At 42.6% G+C, this 21,651-nt stretch overlaps 1 protein-coding gene across 4 annotated transcripts in view; it reads left to right on the top strand.

Moving 5' to 3' along the window:
- Positions 1-20,643, top strand: part of pde4dip (phosphodiesterase 4D interacting protein) — a 96,144-nt gene extending 75,501 nt beyond the window's left edge. For 2 of the 4 annotated variants that reach the window (XM_072681605.1, XM_072681580.1), the window contains 16 exons: positions 281-335; positions 8,199-8,458; positions 9,136-9,258; positions 11,029-11,301; positions 11,648-11,779; positions 11,888-12,010; positions 12,585-12,774; positions 13,723-13,847; positions 13,943-14,071; positions 14,241-14,336; positions 14,532-14,728; positions 15,522-15,653; positions 15,821-15,959; positions 17,101-17,147; positions 17,785-17,872; positions 18,474-20,643. In XM_072681605.1, the coding sequence (XP_072537706.1) occupies positions 281-335; positions 8,199-8,458; positions 9,136-9,258; positions 11,029-11,301; positions 11,648-11,779; positions 11,888-12,010; positions 12,585-12,774; positions 13,723-13,847; positions 13,943-14,071; positions 14,241-14,336; positions 14,532-14,728; positions 15,522-15,653; positions 15,821-15,959; positions 17,101-17,147; positions 17,785-17,872; positions 18,474-18,661 (2,297 nt within the window). In that variant the 3' untranslated portion in view covers positions 18,662-20,643. The remainder of the gene's footprint in view (positions 1-280; positions 336-8,198; positions 8,459-9,135; positions 9,259-11,028; positions 11,302-11,647; positions 11,780-11,887; positions 12,011-12,584; positions 12,775-13,722; positions 13,848-13,942; positions 14,072-14,240; positions 14,337-14,531; positions 14,729-15,521; positions 15,654-15,820; positions 15,960-17,100; positions 17,148-17,784; positions 17,873-18,473) is intronic. The other 2 variants (XM_072681589.1, XM_072681595.1) reach the window with 2 other exon arrangements.
- The last annotated feature ends 1,008 nt before the right edge of the window (positions 20,644-21,651 follow it).

Below are 21,651 nucleotides of genomic sequence, written 5' to 3'. Positions count from 1 at the left end.
GTGTTGATGTCATTAGACCACACCCCTTCTCATTACAGAGATGCACATCACCTGATTTACTTGATTGGTAGTTGGCTTTCAAGCCTATAGAGCTTGGAGTAGGACAACATGTATAAAAAGGATGATCTGATCAAAATACTCATTTGCCTAATAATTCTGCACACAGTGTACGGTCTGGCAATGGGAACAGTGGATAATACCACATCCTATAGCTTTAGTAGGTTCTGTGTTTTCAACATTCCTTCTCTGATGAAGGTATTTCTGGATTTTGTAAACACAGGAGATCACTCTGAACTCCCAGAAGACAAGACAGGTCATGAACTGCTTGCAATTCGGTGAGTCCTTTGATTATAAACACAGTCAGATTCACACACACACACACACACACACACACCTGTTTTCTCACACATGTCTTTTCTTGATTTCTTCATAACAACCTGGAGTAAACTCTTGCTAGATTATATAAATGCATCTCAAATGACCAACCGTTATAACTGTGTACAGGTTTGTTCTGCAACATCTCTCTTTGTCAGCTCACTCTCTCTGTCTCGGTGGTGTCTCGACCGTTTTTGGGCATAGTGACAGACTGCACTGCGTGTTCAGCACTGCTTTGCTCAAGCTTGCGTAATGGCTCGTTATGACGGGCGCTGACGCTCGATGGAAAGATCACCCAGGCTTTGAGGCATACAAATCGACCTGTCTGGTCATCCAGCAAGAGTATAACAGTTTTTCAATCTATGCCCACTATGTACACTGCAATGCAATAGGGAGGATTGCATGTCAGATCAATAAGAGTGATTTACTCATGGTGAGGCATAGCCTGGTCAATAGGTGGTTTGGAAAGAATACTATAGACTGAAGGGGACCTTTTTTCCATCATACAGTTAAGTCCTAGTTGAGATTTATAGGACTACACTTATAGTAATAACTTATCGACACTATCATGCAAAATCTCCTAATTTTGCATGATAGGCTAATTTACAGGTGAAAGGAAAAAATGTCATTGATTTTAATGCAATTTAATGTAAAAAAATATTATATATAATATATATAGTATATATAATATATATATTATTAGTCATTTTGGAGCATTTTTACTTATTCGTTTATTATGAAATTGACACAATGTAAAGAACAACAGCTATTAACTACTTAAACAGCAAAAATAAAGATGCAAAGTTGTTGCGTGACAGGGTCAATATCCTACAGGGCAATATGTTCCAAAATATTTCCAGAATAATCTTTAGCTGCCCCCATTTGTATCGATTTACCACAGACAGTCATTTCAACATGTTCAATCATTTTAAACCTGCACATAAAATCTCATTTGTAATACAAGCCGTTGGGCAGCTGCTGAACTCCCTGTGCAGATTCCAGCTACACCTACATTTATTGGCACACTCTTCCATTTAGTTCAAAAAAATTGTGTGATTCATCTAGACATTTACTTATTGAATGCAGAAGCTGCCCACTTGCTTCTGTTGTGAGTTTGTTTGTGGAGATGGAAAATCACTGTTTCTATGATCTTGAAATGTCCACACTTTCACAAATGTAATATGACCAGCGTTTTAGCATATTGTTTGTTTATTCTTTCTTCTTCTTTCTTCTTTCTTACTGTTCAACATTACCCTACTTTTGTAATGCAAGCATTTTTGTGTATCTTTGCCTTGAGCAATTTTAGCTAATGCCAATTTAATATCATAATGTCACCAGTGGTTCCAGGGCTTATACGGAGAGCTATACGGTACACAAAAAGGCATTTCATTGGCTAGTTCGGCCCTTCTGACCCCACCCACCTTCTTTAGTCGCTTTGACAGCAGCCTGCCAGCCCCTGGGGGAGATGACCCTTATTTTCCCCCATCATGCATCTGTGTGGAGCAGTAAGTGGGTGAAAGCACAGAGACGTGCGGGCAGCGAGCTGTGAAGACTTGCAGTGTTTGTGTGTGTTTTCATTCAGAACAAGGCAGCCTGTGTCTCTGGGAGCGTGTTTACACGTGACAGACAGATGCTAGAGGGAGGCCAAAAGTCATATTCTTCAGATAAACTGACAGAATGGCGTTCACGAGGTAAACACACACCGCATGGGCTCTGAATGGATGTCAGGGTTGCTGCTCAGTGTGGGGTTTGCCCAGCACAACTGGAACTGGCCTAATGATGAAAGGATTTCTGCTAGTGCTCTAAATCTTCATCAACCAAAATGCCTGAATTGGACAGACATGTAGACCACTCACCCCCATCTCCAACCACACATCCACTGCAAAAAATGAAATCTTAAAAAGCCAGAAAATCTTGAAAATAGTTGTTTTTTTTGTTTAGCATTAAAGAATTTCTAAGATCATCAAATCTTTGAACAGCTTATAGCTTATGTACAAGCATCTGCGTCTGAGCACAATCCATTTAATTTGCATCTTAGATGAAAAAGCAGTTTTTGCTAAAAGACTGGACTGGATTTTAGACTACTTCTGGTTTGGATTGGGTGTGAAGTAGTTAGCTGATTTTTATTTTATTTTGTTAGCCAGTTGAAATAAAAGGTCTAAACAAATGGGTAATTTGACCTGTTGGTTTTTGTATACCCATTCTGCAGTAGTTTGCATATTTATACATTTGTTTTAGTTGTGGTGGTTTAAGTTCTCAAAAAAAAACTGCCAGGGAAGCCTCGGGAGGAAAATGTTTGAATACCTGTAGGTGGTTACTAGACACTTGCTGTGGTATCCCATTGTTGTCACAGGTTATGTGGGTTGCTAGGATGTTGCGAAGTAACATCCATTCATTTCAGAGAAGAAATTTTGTCAAAAATGTGCTGCCATTTAGAAGCCGTATGTCCAATCAAGAAGTTGCATACAAGACTAAAACGCACAATCCAACCAAACTGGGGTTGGAATGGTGTTGATATTAATTGTTCATGTTCATGTTCATGAAGAAGTACTTCTAGGAATCTCTTATTTTAAGATGTACAGAGTTTATTTAAGACCATTTTAAGGAAAGTTCCCTACGTTTTGAGCTTGAAGGTCAATGAATGTTCCAAATAAGGTTTTAAGAAAATATTTATTGCAATCTAATGTGTGTTAAATCTGGTCACAGTGCCTTAGACCAGTAGCATATTTACTGAATTTAGGATATAACAAAAAGGTTAATAAATGCAGAGTTAGTCGACAGACAGAATCTTGGTTGAGCGAGAATGCTGTGGCCGATTAGTCGGCTCAGAACGGGCGACCGTGCTCAGCTTTGCCTCTAAGCAGACTATGGTCTTTGGCTGCGTGGCTGAAATCATTAATCTCCTCCAAATCTCAGCAGCAGCTGAGGCTCTCATGCTCTGTGCGTGCAATCCGCTGTGTTTGTGCGAGACCTACTGCCTGGGGTGCTTCTGCGTCATCATCTGGAGCTGGGATGGCTTGGCATACTGGTGGCTGGGAGCCTTGTTATGTTGAGGAGCTGACCTGGAAATGTGGACATAAGGACAGAGCTTGTTTCAGCTCCACACAGCTCTAGCCCACAAATATATCAACTTTCCTCGCTCAGCAGGAACACAGCGGATTGTCGGACGAGGCATTAGACATGAGCACGAGCACGGAAGAGCCCCTTGAGCCTGCTGAATACACGTGGAGTACCATTGCTTCTGAGCTCTTCTCAACAGGACTTAGACCTCTTCTCTATTCATGCTGGATGTGGGGTTGACACAAACCAATTAGGGGCCACTTCTGTCACGACGCATCTGACACCTGCCCAATAGCTTCAATTTGCGGCGCAGAGCCACTTCATCTTCTTGGAGTCATCGTTCCGAGTCTCTGCATGCGTCCTAAGCTGGAGTTAAGCTGAGGATGAAGATTGTGAAGATTCTGCTGTTTTAATCTTTCTCTGAAAACCTCCCCACTTTACTCCTAGATGATGTTCTCTAGCAGGGTGAGAGTAAGTTCAGGCTTTGCTCTGTGGGTAATTAGAGATGCCAAATAAGAGATGATGAGAGAGAGAGAGAAAAAAAGAGGCTAGGAGAGAGAGAGAGAGAGAGAGACAGTAAGGTCTATGGCACAGATGGCTAACCAGATGCGAAGCTGGACTTAGCCGTGTTTTGGTGCCAGTACACTCATTTAGCGTAATTGACTGAAAGGTTGGGGGGGTGGTTGGGGGGATTTGCATCGTTTTGATGTTTGATGTGGTTTTTATTTGTGCTTTTGTCCCCCCCCCCTCCTGCATGAACATTTAGCCCATGGAACGGAGTGGTCACATGGCTAACGCTGCAGCAGTCACGCTGGGACATAGGACGGGGTGTTGACTTAGGCACTAATCAGGTTAGGTTATTAAACCTCGTGAGTGAAATAGGTCAGAGGCAGCTAAAGCGACAGTGAGAGAGGGGTGCGGGGGGAGGGAGAGAGAAGTGACAAGATAACGAGTGAAGAAGAGAACAACTGAGCGGCAGGAACAAGGTCGAAGGAGACCAGAAGATCAGGACTTGTCTTCTGTATCTTTGTGTGTCTTTAACTATTCACTATTCACTATCCACCACTCCAGGGTCGTGACTGTGACTACTCCAAGGATCAGCAAGGTTTCACCTCTCTTCTACGTTTCTTTCCTGAAGAGAGTCGTACTAAGAGCTTCACGAGGCTTGTCTTTATCTTTGACCGCTCAGCCAGTTGAACGGCCCGTCTCTCTGTCCTTTGACTGAAGCATCCTGTTTCCACGCAGAGAACAAACCGGCCCTAGGGCAAGGACTCTACGCCGTTCTACACTAGCCCACACATGGCAACGCACACACTCTGCCACGAGGAGTTCGTTGTGTTTGGGAGCTGATGGGAAAGGACGTTGTGTTTTAGGAAGTGGCCCTCGTTAGCTTTTTCCTCCTTGCGGGAGAACGGAAGTTTCCGGAAGCAGGGTCTGTGAGGGGGAAGGATAAGAGTTGACTAGTGACATTCAGCAGCATTCTCAGTCTGTCTTCTGTTCATGTTGATGGCAGTGAGTAGAACGCTCAACTGATCCCATACTGACCCAACGGAGTCGTGGCACAGGAGGGGAGCTTTGATCAAGATTGATCTCGTGCACTGGCGATCCGCCTGACAGATGGACACCATCCTGCCGAATCTGGATATTTGGGCTACATTCTCTTCTCGTCTGTCTTCTCTTCATGTTGGAAAAAGAATCTCACCCTGGGTGTGGGAATAGGAACTGATCCCATTTAGATCTCGACAGAATCGGGCATGAATGGATTGTCACTCACTGGATAAAAGGGTTGGATTTCATTACTTTTTTATGCCTCCGAATTGCCACAGAATGAGGGAGCTGGAACGGATCAGCCTTTACGGGAAGCCGTCCTGAGTAATCTGGGGATTTGAGCTTGCTTGATTGCTGAAGGGGGATCCTAATATCTACACAGGGGCTTCCTACATTCTCGAACCAGATGAGTTAAAAGCAGTGCGTTACTTCTGTAACAGATCTAGAGGACAATGTACGGACAGTTGAGGACGCTGTACTGTGTTCGAGGCTCTCGCTGCTGACAGCCAGGTTGAACCATAGAGCAGAACCTTCATTGTAAAAGAAGACTCAGTTTAAGAGTGTCAATCATCAAATCCTGTTCCACCAGTTATCGAGTTAATGACCACGACACACTCCAGCTGACCTGCCAGCAAAACGGAGCCCAGCGCCTTGGCCCCAGACCTGCTGCTGTGTGTGTCTCAAGCAGCGCAGGAGGATGGGGGTAGTCCGGGTGTAGCTCGGGTACGAGGACGTGGTGCGGGCAGGCAGCAGACGAGCCGGGTAGCCATGGCTCCCCTGTGGAGGTGCATGCTGTCTAAAAGCAGCCCGCTGTACCGCGACTCACTCTTCTCCTTCTCCCTGTGGGAATGGCGGGCGCAGGAGAGAGAGCTGACCCTGCTGAGGAAACAGGCGGAGAGAGAGAGGAGGGCGCTGCAGCGGCAGATAGAGAAGTAAGAGTAAAGGAGGACAGTGTGTGGAGTAAGAACGAGAAGGATGTGGGGCTGCTTTTTGAGGTTTTTGTTAAGTAGGACTGGCCTGATACCGCTTTCTCTTTTCCACCACTGATACTGAAATCTTGATTAGCAGCTGATACCAATTCAGTGTCTTTAAACAAGCTGTTTCTAAGGATTTAGGATGGAGATTTAATAGTAACATACTTGAACCGATCAAACGCCTTTACAGAAAAAAATATACTATAAATGAAGCCGGTTCTGTCTTTATTGTAGAGTACTGCTCTTCAAGCCTAAACATATTATTTTGTAAGTCTAAACTTGCTATTTAAGGTTAATAAACCTTTATCTTTCCCATGTCAACTAATAATATAATAAAACATTTAGGCTTTACTTACTATTTTATCTGAAATCTTATTTTTAGTGACAAGGATAATTGATTCACTTACTGCAAAGAAATTTGTATAAAAATGTGTTGTAGTAATTACGTAAGTAAGTTAGAAAGTATGTAGTGGAAAACTAAAGTGTGGGCCTACGTACAGACCCTTACAGTCCAGTCTCATCCATGAAGGGCTGGTGTGTATCTTCCCTAATGGTAACTTTACAGGAGAAGGCAAAAATGTTCTTAACTTTGAATGGAATATACTGTAAAGTAATTTGGAGCATTTCTGTTCATGATCTATTCATCCAGAATTACTCACACAATATACAGAACAGCAACAGGGTTCAAACCATGGAGAAAACTAAAAACAGACACAAATGGAGATACATGTTTTTCATTGGACAGCAGCGATATGCAGGTTTTTATTCCAGTCAAGCAGGAGCTCACATGATTAGTTGTTTGAACATGGGATCAGTTGTCAGTCTGTTTGACATGAAACCCTGCAGGGGTCTAAGGGGTTGATAGAATGTTGTTCTTTTGGGGTGCAGGGTAAGTCAGAATGAAGCGTATAACACATGACGACACTTAACCCTTTTTTGTTGGGGTTATTGAACACGTATTGTGCAGTTATTGTGCACTTTGTGTTTTAATTACGTTATATATACATTACTGTGCTACAGGCTTCTGCGAAAGTACTTTATCAGAATGGAAAACATTTATTAAAATAAATACAAGTGTTTACAGTTGTCATCCAGTTCATAGCTTATCTAATCAGTTCCAATCAATGAAACTGAACAAATCCATACAGTGACTGAAGTTCACTGAGAAATCTGCTGTGAAACGTGTTTTTCTGTGGTACTGTAAACAGCACGCAAGTGACTATACTGACAAACTACACACTGGCTACTCTGTTACTGTTTACTCTACAGTGGTTCCTTAGTATTATATCTTATACTTATGACTGTTTCTGGAGAGTATTGTATTAATATCATTGCATTAGGCTCTCAATTCTATCTAATCAACATGAACAACTACAAGAGCTACAGGAACTCACTTCTGTACGTCTGTATAAAAATGTATTTTGGGCTGTCCAAGAGTAACAGAGAATGTGAATGAGATACAATAGAGTCAGGAAGAGTGTGTTTGTGCTTGTAAGTGTGTGTGTGTGTGTGTGTGTGTGTGTGTGTGTTTTTTGGAGGGACGTGAGGCGATGGCGCACGTTTAGGAGCATGTTTTGGCGTCAGCGTGCCGTCAGCTCCATCAGCGCCAAGCCCTTTAATCAAAGAACAATCACTCTGAATTAATCCCACACTGCACACACCGACAGTCCAAAATTAGCCTGATGTTCTGCACAGCAAAGGCAAAGAGAGATGTGCCATTACTGCTGCAGCCTTACCCACTTCCTCAGATGCTCAACAGCAACTGTAAAACACGTTCAGCTTAAGACATGGAGTTTATATCATGGAATCGATTATCACCATTCAATTCACCTTACGTGTTTAAAACAGACATACAAACTTCCTTAATCTCTTAACCCCTTAAAAAGACTATAGTTCGTCCATGGGCCAAAAGTGTTATTAAAAACTTCTATTACCAAAGAATAGCCCAACCAGTTTGTACAGAAGTCCCTGTAGTTACTGAGTAATGCACCCTAGTGTGTAATAAGCCTTGCTGTGTTAAGGGTTTAGGTAGTGGATATGTTCAGAGCGATAAGCTCAGCATCTGTGCTCTACTGGACTCCTGTGTGCATTCTGTGGCCTGCTGCATAAAGTGCAAAACACATAGCTACCCTCTTTAGCCACTTTTGGCAAATTCCACTTGAGAAAAATGTCCGCATTCTCAATAGGATGAGAATTTTATTTCTGCTGTTGTGTTGACCGCTGTCCCTTTCTACCCCGCAGGCTGAGTAAAGAGCTCCAGCAGAAGGACAAGCTCATAGAGTCACTGCGCTCCAAACTGGACCAGCAGCAGCTGCAGCAGCACCCCCGACCAGACACACCTGCCAGCAGCCATGCCCTCTCAGAGGCCACTGACCAATCAGAGCACACGTCCTTCATTTCTGACGAGCAGGGCTCCACTAATGAGGACCTGGAGTTGTGCTCGGAACTGGACGCTGCCAGTGAATTCAGCCAAGTGGAAGCAGCTGAGAGGAACCCTGCTGGTAGGCCAGACTCTCACAGATACACACACACACACATACATAGCATTTATCATTGGTCAGACAAGTAACAGTTTAAAGGAAAAAACAACAGGTTAATAAAGATTAGTTAAGCACACTGCTATATTTATGGTCAAGTTTGCTTATTCATACATGAAGGTGTGTTTTGCTGCTATTACATTTTTCACTTATTTGCATACATCGTTAGGGATCTGTAAAGCACAGATAAGGTAAATGTCCCAAAAAGAAGCTGATAGTTAAATTTAACTTTATCTTGTATTTAATACTGTACTTTCAAACATGTTTGGTCAGTCAGGTAAGTGTTGATGTTCTTACACACATTTGCTGATTAACCAACATATTGAACTAACATATTTAAAAAATGATTTAATACAAAATGGCTTTAAGTGGTGACCCCCAGATTTTCACTTTCTTTTGACACCCAAACAAGTGGTGCATTAGTCATTAATAAGCATGATCTCATTACCATGACAGTTTTGACAGGCTAATACTCAGGTCACTTACAAAACTGCAGTGGTAAAAAGACATCAGTGCTAAAATCATATATGTCAACATAGGTTTCTGTTCTCATATCAATTCTCATTTTTCTTTAATGAGGTCAGATTTTTTTTTTTTTTTTTGTCTTCTTCTTCTCATCTCACTCATTCTCTCTTTCACAGAGTCCCACTGTAAGCAGGGCCCTGCCCCATCACATCCATCTATCCCACCATCACTTTCTTCTTCACATGGTCACCAGTCCTACAACAGCTGCCACAGCATGCACCAAACCCCAGTGCAGACAGGTATGAGCAGAGAGAACACATCGCATTACTTTCTCGCATCAAATGATTTTCTTGAATACACACTGCTGTTCTATCTGTCACTTTTTCCATCATACGCATCTTCTAGCTCCTTTATCAGAACCTACCCAGTATCTCCACATACTATTTTATGAGCTACACCTAACTTATAGATCCGCTGTATAGTACAGTTACAGACTGGGAGCTTATTTGTTGATTCATAGTTTGAAAATCATCATTGGTCAGTTTTTGATGCACCACTCTCAGTGCTGCTGTGCCTAATACACTCAACACACACCACCAAGTCAGTCACTGCCTTAGATATTATATCTATAATAATATCGGGTTAGCAGTGGTAGTGTGATCAGAAACAGGCCAGTGATGTATGGGGTAGAGGGTGGTTGACAGTTAATGCATGCCAGCAGACTAGCACAACTCTATAATTGTATATTATATTAAAAAAAAACAAGTTAGGTATTTCTAATAAAGTGGACAACGCATGTACACAGTTTTTTGCACAGGTTTCGGGACCCTTTGTCAAATTTCAAATAAGACTGTGGCAAGACGTGCCAGCACTAACCAAAAGGATCATGACACATATTAGACAGCAAAGAATACATGTATGCTGCCTTCACAAATTAGCAAGACAAAGGTAGCTAAGCAGGCAACATTTTATAGAAGCATTTGGACATGACTAGGACACGAGCAGGCAGCATTTATTTAAGTTTCAGACACAGCCTGTATATGAAGAAGAGAGTTTGTTTTTATCAACCAAACGTCATCTTGCAAACCTTCACCTCATTCTCCATGTTTCTACCCCCATACCCACCCTCCCCCCTTCACCAAGGGTTTCCAGGAGGACCTGTGTCCAGTCCCTTTACCTTTCCCCAGACCCCCCACTGTCACCCCAGCCTCTCTGCTCAGATGGCCTTTCTGCCATTTGACCCCCAAATCCATCATCTAAGACCTCGTTGCCATGGTGCCACAGGGTTCTCCCTGGCCGAGGTGCACCAGGAGCTGCAGATGCTGCAGAGGCAGCTTGGGAACAGTGAGCGTGCATTTTTTGCTCCTGTTTGCGTGTGTGTATGTGTGTGTGTGTGTCACACAGATTAATGCTTGCCTCATGTTTAAGTGGATTAACATGTGGTCGTCATTACTGTTGAGCTCAAGTGATCTAGTTTACACACTAACATTTAAGAGTTGGGATCATTTGTAGTATTAATGCCCTAATTCGTTGTATTTTGGAAAGAAGAATTAGGTATTTAATGATAAATAATGTGCATACTGGTGGTTGCGAGTTATGAGCAGCAAGGTTGTGAGAAAAGCATGAACAGTAAAGCGTTGTGTACATCACTAATCTGATGTGGAATTTCTTCATTTGCATGGGTAAGTTTGTCTTGCCAAAATAAGGTGACGCTTGATAAGCACAGGATTTACTGTTACGGACAAAAGGAGAGGAAGAAGCATTGCTCACACATGTACACTGACAAATGCAGCCCTTCCAATATGTAATTGCCTAATCTTCCCCAGGCCACTCATGCTAGCTCTTCCATAAATCACAACTAGTAGCAACTGTTGGACTTATGGCAGTGTCTCCCTAATCCATTAACCAAGCTCTTATTCTTTCATTTGATTTGGATTTTTCTGCATTAAGCCTCCAAGACCCAGCGTGTTTGCTTGTTTGTCACTCTTCTAACAAGCCCAAATCACCTAATTCCACCTAAACAACAGATGTCACTTAACGCACTTGTTCCTCTCTGTCTCTGTCTACAGGCTTTAGTGGCACTCCGGTCAAACCATCAGGTTATCCACTGGGCACCAACCCCCAGCCTGACGCCAGCAGCTTCCACCTGCTGTCCCAGCCAGCCTTTCGCCAATCTCCGCTCGCCAGCCTTAATGCCAGCCCTGCTTTGAAGTCGGGTGCAGGACTCCTGGAGAGCAGTGCATTGTGGGATAGGACATATGAATCTCAGACAATGAGGGAAGGTGCTTATGGGGATGTTTCTTCAGGCTCATCAGGGTATCAGTCTGGTGCCAGGCACACAGGTAATAACACTCATGGGGACTTCAGCTTTTTAATATGTTAACAAATCCTGAAACCACAGAGAACATTTACAGCTTTTTGCCTAAACAAACAGAAAATTTAATACAATGTGGCATTTGCATGCTATCACACCTTATATATAATAATTCCAGTATGTTGAATTCAGCAAATTGCACTCTTAAATCTGAAAATACTGAAAAGACGTTTGAACATGTAGAAATGTTTGCTTGTGATTGTACTTGCATGCAGTATGTCTACACATTACTGTTATAATGTCATGATATATGTCTATGTATAGTAACCTTTAGTGATATATAGTAATGTACAGCTTTCTATGCTGTGTCACAGGAACAGACTTGATGGAGGAGCATCTGAGGGAGATTCGCAGTCTCCGCCGGCGTCTAGAAGATTCCATCCAGACCAATGATCGTCTGAGACAGCAGCTGGAAGACAGATTGGCTTCCACAGCACGTGATGGAGGTCTGTCATTTAGATTCATTTTTACAAGTATGGTTAAACACAAAGCCTTGACCTTTCATTTTAAGACTTTGTCTGGGTGTCTGTTTATATTTTACCATTACCTTTTAGGAGGTGCCCCTACGAACATCTACATTCAGGGACTTGATTCAGTCAGTCAGCTCTCCAATGAGGTCCGGATTCTAAAAGAGGACAATCATGCTCTCCAGAGCCAGCTTCAACAGGCCAGAAGAGGTACTGTTTGCATTGCATGCTGCCATTGCAGGCAGTAAAACATACAGTATATGTGCAAATGTTTGGAGACACCCCTTCTAATGAATGCATTTAGCCACACAAGTTGCATCCGTTGCTGACACAGATGTGCAAATGCACACATACACAGCTATAAAGAAGAACGGCCAATAGAGTAGGTCTCTTTAGAATAGGTTCATGTGCATAATGCCAGGTGTCGGCTAGAGGGGTATAAAGCACATATCATAAATTATGATATATTTGGGACGAGTTGGGGATGAGGTGACTGACTCCACTAACTCTCTTGTCGCTGAATGCAATCAAATCGTCACAGCAATGCACCAACATCTAGTTAAAAGCCTTCCCGGCACAGTAGAAACAGCTACTCCAACAAAACCAGGATGAACTATATTTTTAATATTCTTAATTTCAGAAGAAGCAATGAATGAGCATGTGTCCCAATACTTTTGTCATATAATTTGTATAATGTATCCCAAATAAAATGAACTTTGACTTGAGAGCATAGAAACCTTTATGCACATTTTCTGCATTGCACTTATATTCTCTTCTTTTGTAGATGGCATGAAAGAGGTGGAGCAGTTACAAGAGGCGGTCCTATCAGGCCGTGGCAGGGTGAAGCAGGCGGAGCTGGAGACTGAGAGGTGGGCGGAGCAATGCAGACGGCTGCAGGTGCAGGTGCAAGAGCAGACGCAGGCCACTCTGCAGCTCAAGCATGACCGACAAAGCAGCCAGGAGAATGCCAACAGGTACTGCAGGACAGTGGCTATACCATCACTGCTCTCTTACCATTGTTTGAGGGACTAGATATTTTAAGGTCTCAGTGGTAGAGCACCGCTGTTGATGACAGGGCTGCAGGCTCAGTACCTGGGCTCAGCAATCTGCTGCTGTTGGGCGCACTGTCCACGATGTGTGTTTGCTCACTAGTGTGTATGTGTCTGTTTACTGCATTGATGGGATAAAGGCGGAGGCCAACTTCCATATGTGTCCAACAAGGTTGTCTTGTCTTGTCTTAAATAATTAGTGAAAAGAGGCTGTATCAAATGTGCTATGTGACTATTTAATTGATATGACACCAACATATACAGTACAGATGCATAAAACATCCTAATAATGACCTTTTGTGAATTTATATGGGGGATCAGAGAGGATTCTCTGATTGTTTCTTTGGGGAGGCTTAGTTGGAACACTCTGTTTAAGATAACCCCATGGTGTGGAGGCTGCGCTTCAACCTGGCTAGCTAGTGAATTCTCCTGTTTTACCAGGAGGAGTCAGTGATCGGAAAACATGAAAAATTTACTTTTTCAGAGTGAATCTGGATAAATATCTGCCTATATCTAGTCAAAATTCCAAAATGTCAATGCTATGGGTTCTACTTTGCATACATTCTAGCCTGTGTTGGTTTTGCGCCCCGTTTCTCCCTACACATGACTGGCTAGATTTCATCTAGGTTCTGGTTTGGGATTGTGCTAGCTGTATATGGCAAGTGTTGTGCACGTGTATTGAGCAGCAGATTAAATGTCATTGTACACGCAAATACAGGACAGACCATTTCTAGGGATAATTCGGGACACCTACAACTGGAAATATGGGTCACTCTGAGGGAATACGTCACATCGACTAAGCTGTCCTTGTACTGTGTATGTTTGTTGATCAGTATAATTGATGTTAAGCTGGGTGTGTGCTGGTGTGTACAGGCTCCAGCATGAGGTTAACGTTCTCCAGCAGCAGCTGAGTGAGAGCAGACGACTGGTGCACACACTGCAGTGTGAACTGCAGGTGTACCAGAGAATGTGTGGCACTAGCAAGAGTGTGAGCACAGGTAAAACCTCCACACATAAATGCTACACAGAGAATCCTGAGCAGCTCCATGGATTGTTCTGCAACACGATTCGCTCTTTGTCTCTCTGCTCTCAGGACCTTCGCAGGGTTTGGCCTTTGACCTGCGGGAACCACAGTCTCACATGCGCTTGCTGGAGCTGCAGCTGAGTGACAGGCTGGATCCAAACGTACCTCACTCATCTGCCATGAAACAACTCTTCCATGGTAAGCGAGCCGACCCATCAACCAGCTCTGCTGATGACGGCTCTAATTATTACGTTATCATTGTTTTCATTGACATATTCAGTACTGGGTAGTACATACAGTATTGGCACCAAATGCAAATGCAAATTCCACTAAATGATGGAATTGTCCATTTTGTCACGGTTTGTAGATCCAACTCCCTCTCCCCCTGTTCGAGACACTGGACTCTTCAGTCCAGCCTCTCCTATCCCAGCTGAACCAGATGACCTTCAGTCTTCTGCTAACGGTGAGCCATCCCCTCTTAAAAGCCACTCTCTTAGAGGGTGATAGAAATGACAAATCAATGTGTCAGCAAACAACTTAAGCAGCCTAGATATGAACTAAAATGTATTATTTGGGGTCGCCTTTCTAGACATTTATATGACGAGACAATTAATTGGGAACTTATTACTGAGTAATAAACTATGCACTTCCTAAACAGACTCTTCCAAGCCTTGCTCTAGAAGTCAAGGAGAAAGTGAGGTCCCTGATGGCTCCTTTGCCTGCAAGACAGGATCTCACGTTGTGGGCCATGTGGACGACTTTAGCGCTCTACAGCAGCAGCTTCTGGAGGGCAAGGTGCTCATCCGCAAGATGGAGGCTACTCTGCAATCCAGCATAAAGTTCGGCCTGCAGGAGGTCAGTCAGAGAACCTACAGGGGTCAATTGAACTATATGCACACAAAACAAATTAGCTGGTGTTAAATCTGCATGTTGAGTGTTCAGTTTTACACTATGAATGAATTAAATACTCCAAGTGTTTAATTTTGGTAATTTTGGATTTGCTGTGCAGAATTCTTATTTTTTATAGTTTGATTTAACTAAAGCTATTCGAAATGCTTTAATGTGAAATCATGGTGGTGATAAGAGCCAGGGGTCACATTGCCCACAATGTAGCCATTTAATTTACTCTCAAAAGCAGTAATGCTGATAATGGTACAGCATGTACAAGCATTTTTTTGGGAGTATTTGAGAGTATCTTATTACCACCTGCATGTACCTTTTTTTAAGATTTTTTAAAAAATGTTTTTAGAGTACAATCTGATGAATGATTTTATTCACCACCACTATTAACCAATCTGACTGCTCTGAATGATTTTAGGCATGTTTTAAACTTTTAATAATGGACAGATTTTCACTGCCTCACTTTTATCAGTGCGCTAAGGGCAGTGATTATCAGTATTCGCTGTGTGTGTAGTGAATACCAGTTGCTTCATGTTGTTAGTGTGCAACTTCCTTTGTTCAGTAAGCACCTGCATCACCTTTCCAGAAACGGAGTTGAAGTAATTATTCGCCCAAACTTTGTTTACTATAATTGAAAGCTAATGAGGCCCAATTAGCATTATACAAGCGAGCTAGCGCTAGCACTTTTGCTTGCACTTCATTTTAGCCTTGTTCCCATTATCACTTTCTGTTGTTTCCCTCCGTTCAGAGCTGTGTGACGAGCCTGCTGACTAACACCAAAACCTTGAAGCAGATTTTAGAGGAGACGGCTTCTGTCCTCAAGATGTTCTGGAGGGCAGCTCTGCCTAGCGCCGAGGCTACCACACAGCAGCTTCAAAAGGTCAGAACACACAGTGTCCTCTGTGTCCAAAAGTAGGCCCAAAGAATTGCCCTCTCATTGATTTTCTATGCTACCGATGATGCTGACTTCTAGATGAGAGACATGCTTAAATAGACATTGTTGTGTTTATTATCTTCATGTGTGTGTGTGTGTGTGTGTGTGTGTAGGAACGGTCTCTGAGAGAAGAGGTTGTCTCTCTGAAGCGCAGACTGTCTGAACAGGAGCAGGCTCTAAGGGACACCATGGACACTCTGAGAAGCTCCAACCGCACCAAGGACAGCATGGAACAATTCATCGTCAGCCAGCGTGAGCCACTTTAAATTGGCCTCCACTGTCTTTGCCTTCGTTTTTGCCCCTCTGTAAAATTTATCTTCAGTGAAGGAAGAAATTTGCCCAAGGAGGATGACTAACAGAGGGTGACTGTTGTCTTGTGCATGCGTGTCCTCGTTTTCATACAGTTTTAGGAAAACGCATGATTTTGACTATTTAGTAAAGCCTGAGAAAAGCAGGGCTTTGCAAAGTATGTTTCACAAAAGCAAACTACAAGGAAAACCAGGTTAGGTTCAGGCTGAGGCTTAGAAAAAAAATGATATACAGTTGTCGGAAGTTTACAGACACTTTTCCTGAGCATGAATGTCATGGCAATAGTCAATATTTATCTCAATTTATTTATCTATTAACTTAAAGATTGAGTCATACAGCATACATATTTAATAGACAAATAAAGAATTACATTTTGGGAGGTTTCTCAAATCAACATAGGATCACTTTAGAATACTGGTTGGATATTTGATCTGATTCTGCTTGGCAGAATTTGTAGAGCCCCATTTGTTGGTTTTCTGACGGCCCAACTTTTAAGCACATCCCTGTTCCTGATAGGGTTGAGGTTGTATTCTGGGTCACTGTCCTGTTGGAACATCCTGTGTGTCCAAGTTTGAGGTTATGCTGAAGAATTTCCAGGTGGTCCTTCTTTATTATAATAACCACTATATCAATATATAGTGTATATGTACAATATATCAGTTCCAATACAGCCCCAGAGCATGTTACTACCACCATAGTAGGTACAGTTGGCATTCGTGGGGATGAATCCCTCACCTTTACTCCTCCAATCATCTTTGTCTTATCTGACCATAAAAAATCTTTCAGAATCTTTTCAAAATCTTTTCTTTGTCTATGTGGTCAGCTGCAAACCTCAGCCCAGGGTTTCATTTTTGGGGCATGGGCATCTTACTCAGCTGGCAGTCTCTGTCCAGATAGACATCTTTTTAAATAGACATAACTCAGGTACACAGTACTGCACGTATGACCCTATGTCCTCACACTGTATCAAAACAAGCAAAAGTGTGTTAGTGTCTGACTCCCCAACCCTCCAGCGCTTGTTTGTGATGAGGCGGTTTTTGTACACGACTGCACATTGAGGCTCTTTGCTGTTGTCTGTTCACAGTGTCCAGAACGCGAGACGTGCTGAAAAAGGCCCGCTCAAACCTAGAGGTGAGTCCATTCCCTCACACCTTCACCGCAGCTGCCACCATCAATATCCAATCACAGCTTCTCACCCTTCATATCCTCAAGCACCGCAGTCTCTTCTGTTTTTCTGGCATGTTTTTCTCTCCGCTCTCTCTTGGTCTCCCTTCTAATTCGTCTAAGCTTACCCAATGTGCTGTTTCAGCAAGTATGTGGAATTGGGCTTTTCTATGCACTGCCATATGTATCACTTTAAAGAACAAGCAGAATGATACCTTTGTTGTTGGGTGCACTGCACGTTTAACTGGATTTGGATACTGTGGCTACAGGTTTATTTCTGATTTGTGTCACCAGAGCAACAGTAAAAGTTCACTGAAGTGGAGAGCATACTGCTGTGCACTCGTTTACTTTCTCAAAATGGACCAAAGAAATCTTTACATTACCATATACATAAATGTAATGACTGGTTTACAAAATCCCACTATTGAGTAATTAAAATAGGCAGAAATAGACTTTTTTCTTTCTTTCTTTCTTTATTTATTTATTTATTCATGTTGTCTACCATGATGACTATGCAGTGCAGTGCTCTGTCACCTTCCTCTCTTTCACTGGCCATTTCTCCCCTCCTCTTCCTCTCTCTGTGTCTCTGTCTGAGTTCTTCCAGAAGAACGAGCTCAGGATCTCCTCTTTAAGCTGCTCCCTTTCTCCTCTCCCTCAGTCCTTCTCCTCCACTCCTCCCTGGGCTGCTAGAGGTACAACCCTTTGGCCTGCTTTGCCTATGGGAGTGTGTGTATTTGTGTGTGTGTGTGTGTCTGTGTGGCAGATGTCAAAAGCCACTAGGCCTAAAACACTTAACACAAAAAGATAGTACAGCTGTTTTGCCTTTGATTGCTTCATTGTTGCTGTGTGGTTGAAGCAGAGCTAATCCACAGGACTTCACTCTCTCTCTCTCTCTCTCTCTCTCTCTCTCTCTCTCACACACACAGCAGATAACTGCAAATGAAGGAAAACTTAGCTTTTCAAAATGTTCAAACTAATCAGGTTATTTTTGAGTATTTGTCACAGTATTTGTGATACTGCTACCTTGGGAGTAAGGCCAGACATTACACATCTCATGCCAGTAATCAATTTCCCTCAAACTCTTGGAGATGTTTTCAAAACCATCAAGTCGTTATTGAGGCAGAATGTACTCTTCATTTCAAGGGTTTATAACAAAACCCTCTTTTGAAACTTAAAATAATGAAAAATTGCATGCTCCACTGAAACGGAACAGCACATTTGTCCACAAACTTTTGTCAGGCACTGCATCGCCATTCCCTGTCTTTTTAACACGTCTTTCCCTTTCGCCTTTAGGTGAAGTCCCGAGCACCATCTGCAGCTCCTCTGGTGGTGGAAGTGTTGTGACCTCTCCTGCACAGGCACGCAACCGAGCCGTGTCTGTCCCCGAGCCTGCACAGTGCTTTAGCACACGGCGCCCCTTAGAGGCGTTCTCCAGTAACGTGCTCTCAGGATTCAGCACTGCTGTGTCTCCGCTGTGCTGAGTGAACTCGAAGCTCCTCCGTTATGAGACGCTAAAACGCTTTCCTAATGTCGGGGGTGTTTGGCTCAGGTGTCATAAGTAGGTCATTGTAGCTCTTGCTGTAATTTTCAGTTCAACTGAATCTGAATCTCATGTCTGATGTCTTGAGGAGCTCCTCCAGAGTTCCAGAGTATCCCTTGGGACAGTGGTGTCTGGAGAGCTCCCTTCTCGCAGGCTTTGGATCCAACACCGAATGGTTCCTTAATCGGCTGAATGGGGAGTGTTAGGTTTGGGCTTGGATTTGAAACCTGCAGGACGGTAGCTCTCCGGGATCATAGCGTCACTGTCATAACCAAACCTCATAACTCTGAAAATGAGTTAATATTGGTCTTCGAGGTGTTTTTAAATGCTGTAAAAAGCAATGAAAGACTATAGTAGTCTATAAAAAGGAAAAGCTGCTATCTTGGACTTGGGTCTGAAGGTGGTTAAAATGGTACACCAGCCGTATTTGTGTATATTTCACCTTTTACTGTTCATAAGCATGCAGTGCCATTGATGTAAATGACTTCAGCCTAATATGTTAATTACTTGGGTTTTAGACCTGGGCTAACCAAGGCCTTTCAACCCTTATAACGACCTCATGCTCTAAGTTTTTGTTTCACGTTTGCGACGAACCAGCAATATCGAGCGAGTGAGCAGAACTTAAAAATACTACTGATAATCAGCCAGACCTGTTACACTGTAACCATGACAACGAGCAATGGTGCAATGCTATTATGTAGGATTAGCAAAGAGAAAGCAACCTGCTGTAGCTCACTTTTCAACACTGTAACCCCGAAAAGGGGAAAAAAAACAAAAAGAGGAAATGCGTTACTGCCAAAGCTGGACCCCTCCCATTCCTCTTTGTGTTTGTCAGATAAGTTGGAGTTTATTCTGTGGCAGTATTTCCCGGTCTGTGTCCCGAAGTCACCCCTGCAATGCACATTTCAGTGGCTTCCCTGACGTGTTAGAGCAGGGTACACACTGTAAAACTGCGTAGGTACTCTAGGACCAGGACTGAGGCAATGTTATGTGGAGCTGTACCCTCAATTTAGACCCTTTTCTATTGTTTCTATTGAAAAAGAATGATTTTTGGTCCAAAATTAGTAGTAATATTTTCTATTAGCTGTTATTGTGTTATTGGTACGTCTTGTTAATGGACCAGCTTTTTTTATTAATATTATTTCTTTTCTTTTCGACCCAATGCCTGTGCTTGTATTTTTCTTGGAGCATATTAGATGTTGCTCCTAAATGAGACAATCAATGACAGTTTGGTCATTACAGAATTCAGGAGTTAGGTCTGAGCATGCAATACATCTGAACTGTTGCTTTAACATGTACAAGCCGATCACTTGCCATGCTATTTGCCTAGTGTATTTGACTTGCCGGTGGGCTCCCTGCATGACCTGTGACAGTACACTACTGTTTGGTATCGAGTGTGGTGTACTGTACTTTACATAATCCAGTCTTTCAGCTCAGAGTACTTGTAGTGTTCGCTTACAATTAGTTTTGGACCAGTGCTTCTCAGAGTGCTCTTTAGCTCCTCCATGTTTTGCGAGTTGGGCTGGAGCTAGAACATGACTGTCTGGGGCTCCCTGAGGACAGCTCTGAGAAGAAGCACTGCCTTTTAGACAATCAGTCATGTTTTTATGAGCATACAAACTCTCTATTAAAGCTATAAAACAAACAGACCAAAGCGTAAGACAAATCAAGAAGAGTGTTCAGACGCTCAAGCACTGTTCCTCTAATCAAGAGAGAGCAATATTACGGCAGGGCTCGCAGACAAATGTATCCTCATGTGGAAACAGTGGGTGTCAGTATTATCCTGGAAACTGAGGACACAGAGAGGGGTGATGAGTGTTCATCTGTGTGAGCTGGTTCAGTTTGTCTATGCATGTGCGCTTTAGGAAAACGGATGTACGTGTGTGTGTGTGTGTGTGTGTGGGGTGGGGGGGTATTGTATTATAATAAAAAAGGGAAGGATGACAAACACTTGACTGTTCTGTCCTGACTGCAACACCAAATGGGTCTGTGTCCTACTCATGTCTGTCTGTGTGATTTTTTTAACTGCACCAGTATAGGAATAGCGTGTCAATGCTGATATATAATACACATTTGTAAAATATAGAATTAGGGATTATAGGGGTTACTCAGTGAAGTGAATAAAATGTAGATATTTAGTGCAGTAGTCCAGCGTCACAAACACCTCAGCTCTTCCATAGTACAATAAATACACCATCAAATATGAGCTTATAGCACCAGTCAGAACATTTCCCACACCTTTACACCACCTCCACCAGCCTGCACTGTTGACACAAGGCAGGATGCGTTCAAGGATTTATGCTGTTGGCATATTCTGAGAGTAAAGTTTTCCAGGCTTTAAATGTGCAGTTCTAATTAGCCTGTGCCCACTGCAGCCTCAGCTTTCTGTCCTTGGCTGACAAATATTATATATATATATATCATTATCTGCCAATGTGGATGTACTGACTGGTAAATGGTTCAAAATAGACTAGGAGTTGTGTTGGGTATAAGACAGCCATTTCCAACCTCCTCCTGGATATAATCCCTGATGTTTGCTACACAATGGATATGGGCCAAAGACACCATAACCTGAGTAGATTCACAGTCTGCCTTAACATTTATCCTCACATGTTAAACCATTGCTGGAAAAAAAAAATTGGTAAATCCAGATGCATCAGAAAAATCAACAGCTGCAAAAATATTTTTATATAATGGAGATTGTTGCTATGAGCTCTACTGTATAGGCATAGGCATAGCCTATCTTGGTTGACATGAATGATTATTTGGCTGAGCATGGTGGGATTAATTTTCATTAATTGATTACCTTTACTGTCTCTTGAATCAAGGGATTACTCACTTTGCTTACATTGTGTTTCTTATACAAACAAAACTGTCTGTAGGTGTTTCACCCTGTTCAAACACCACTGTCCACATCACCAATACCCAGGT

This window comes from Salminus brasiliensis, chromosome 1, assembly GCF_030463535.1.
Source record: "Salminus brasiliensis chromosome 1, fSalBra1.hap2, whole genome shotgun sequence".
Classification (NCBI taxonomy): Eukaryota; Metazoa; Chordata; class Actinopteri; order Characiformes; family Bryconidae; genus Salminus; species Salminus brasiliensis.
This window is presented reverse-complemented; position numbering and strand designations above follow the sequence as displayed.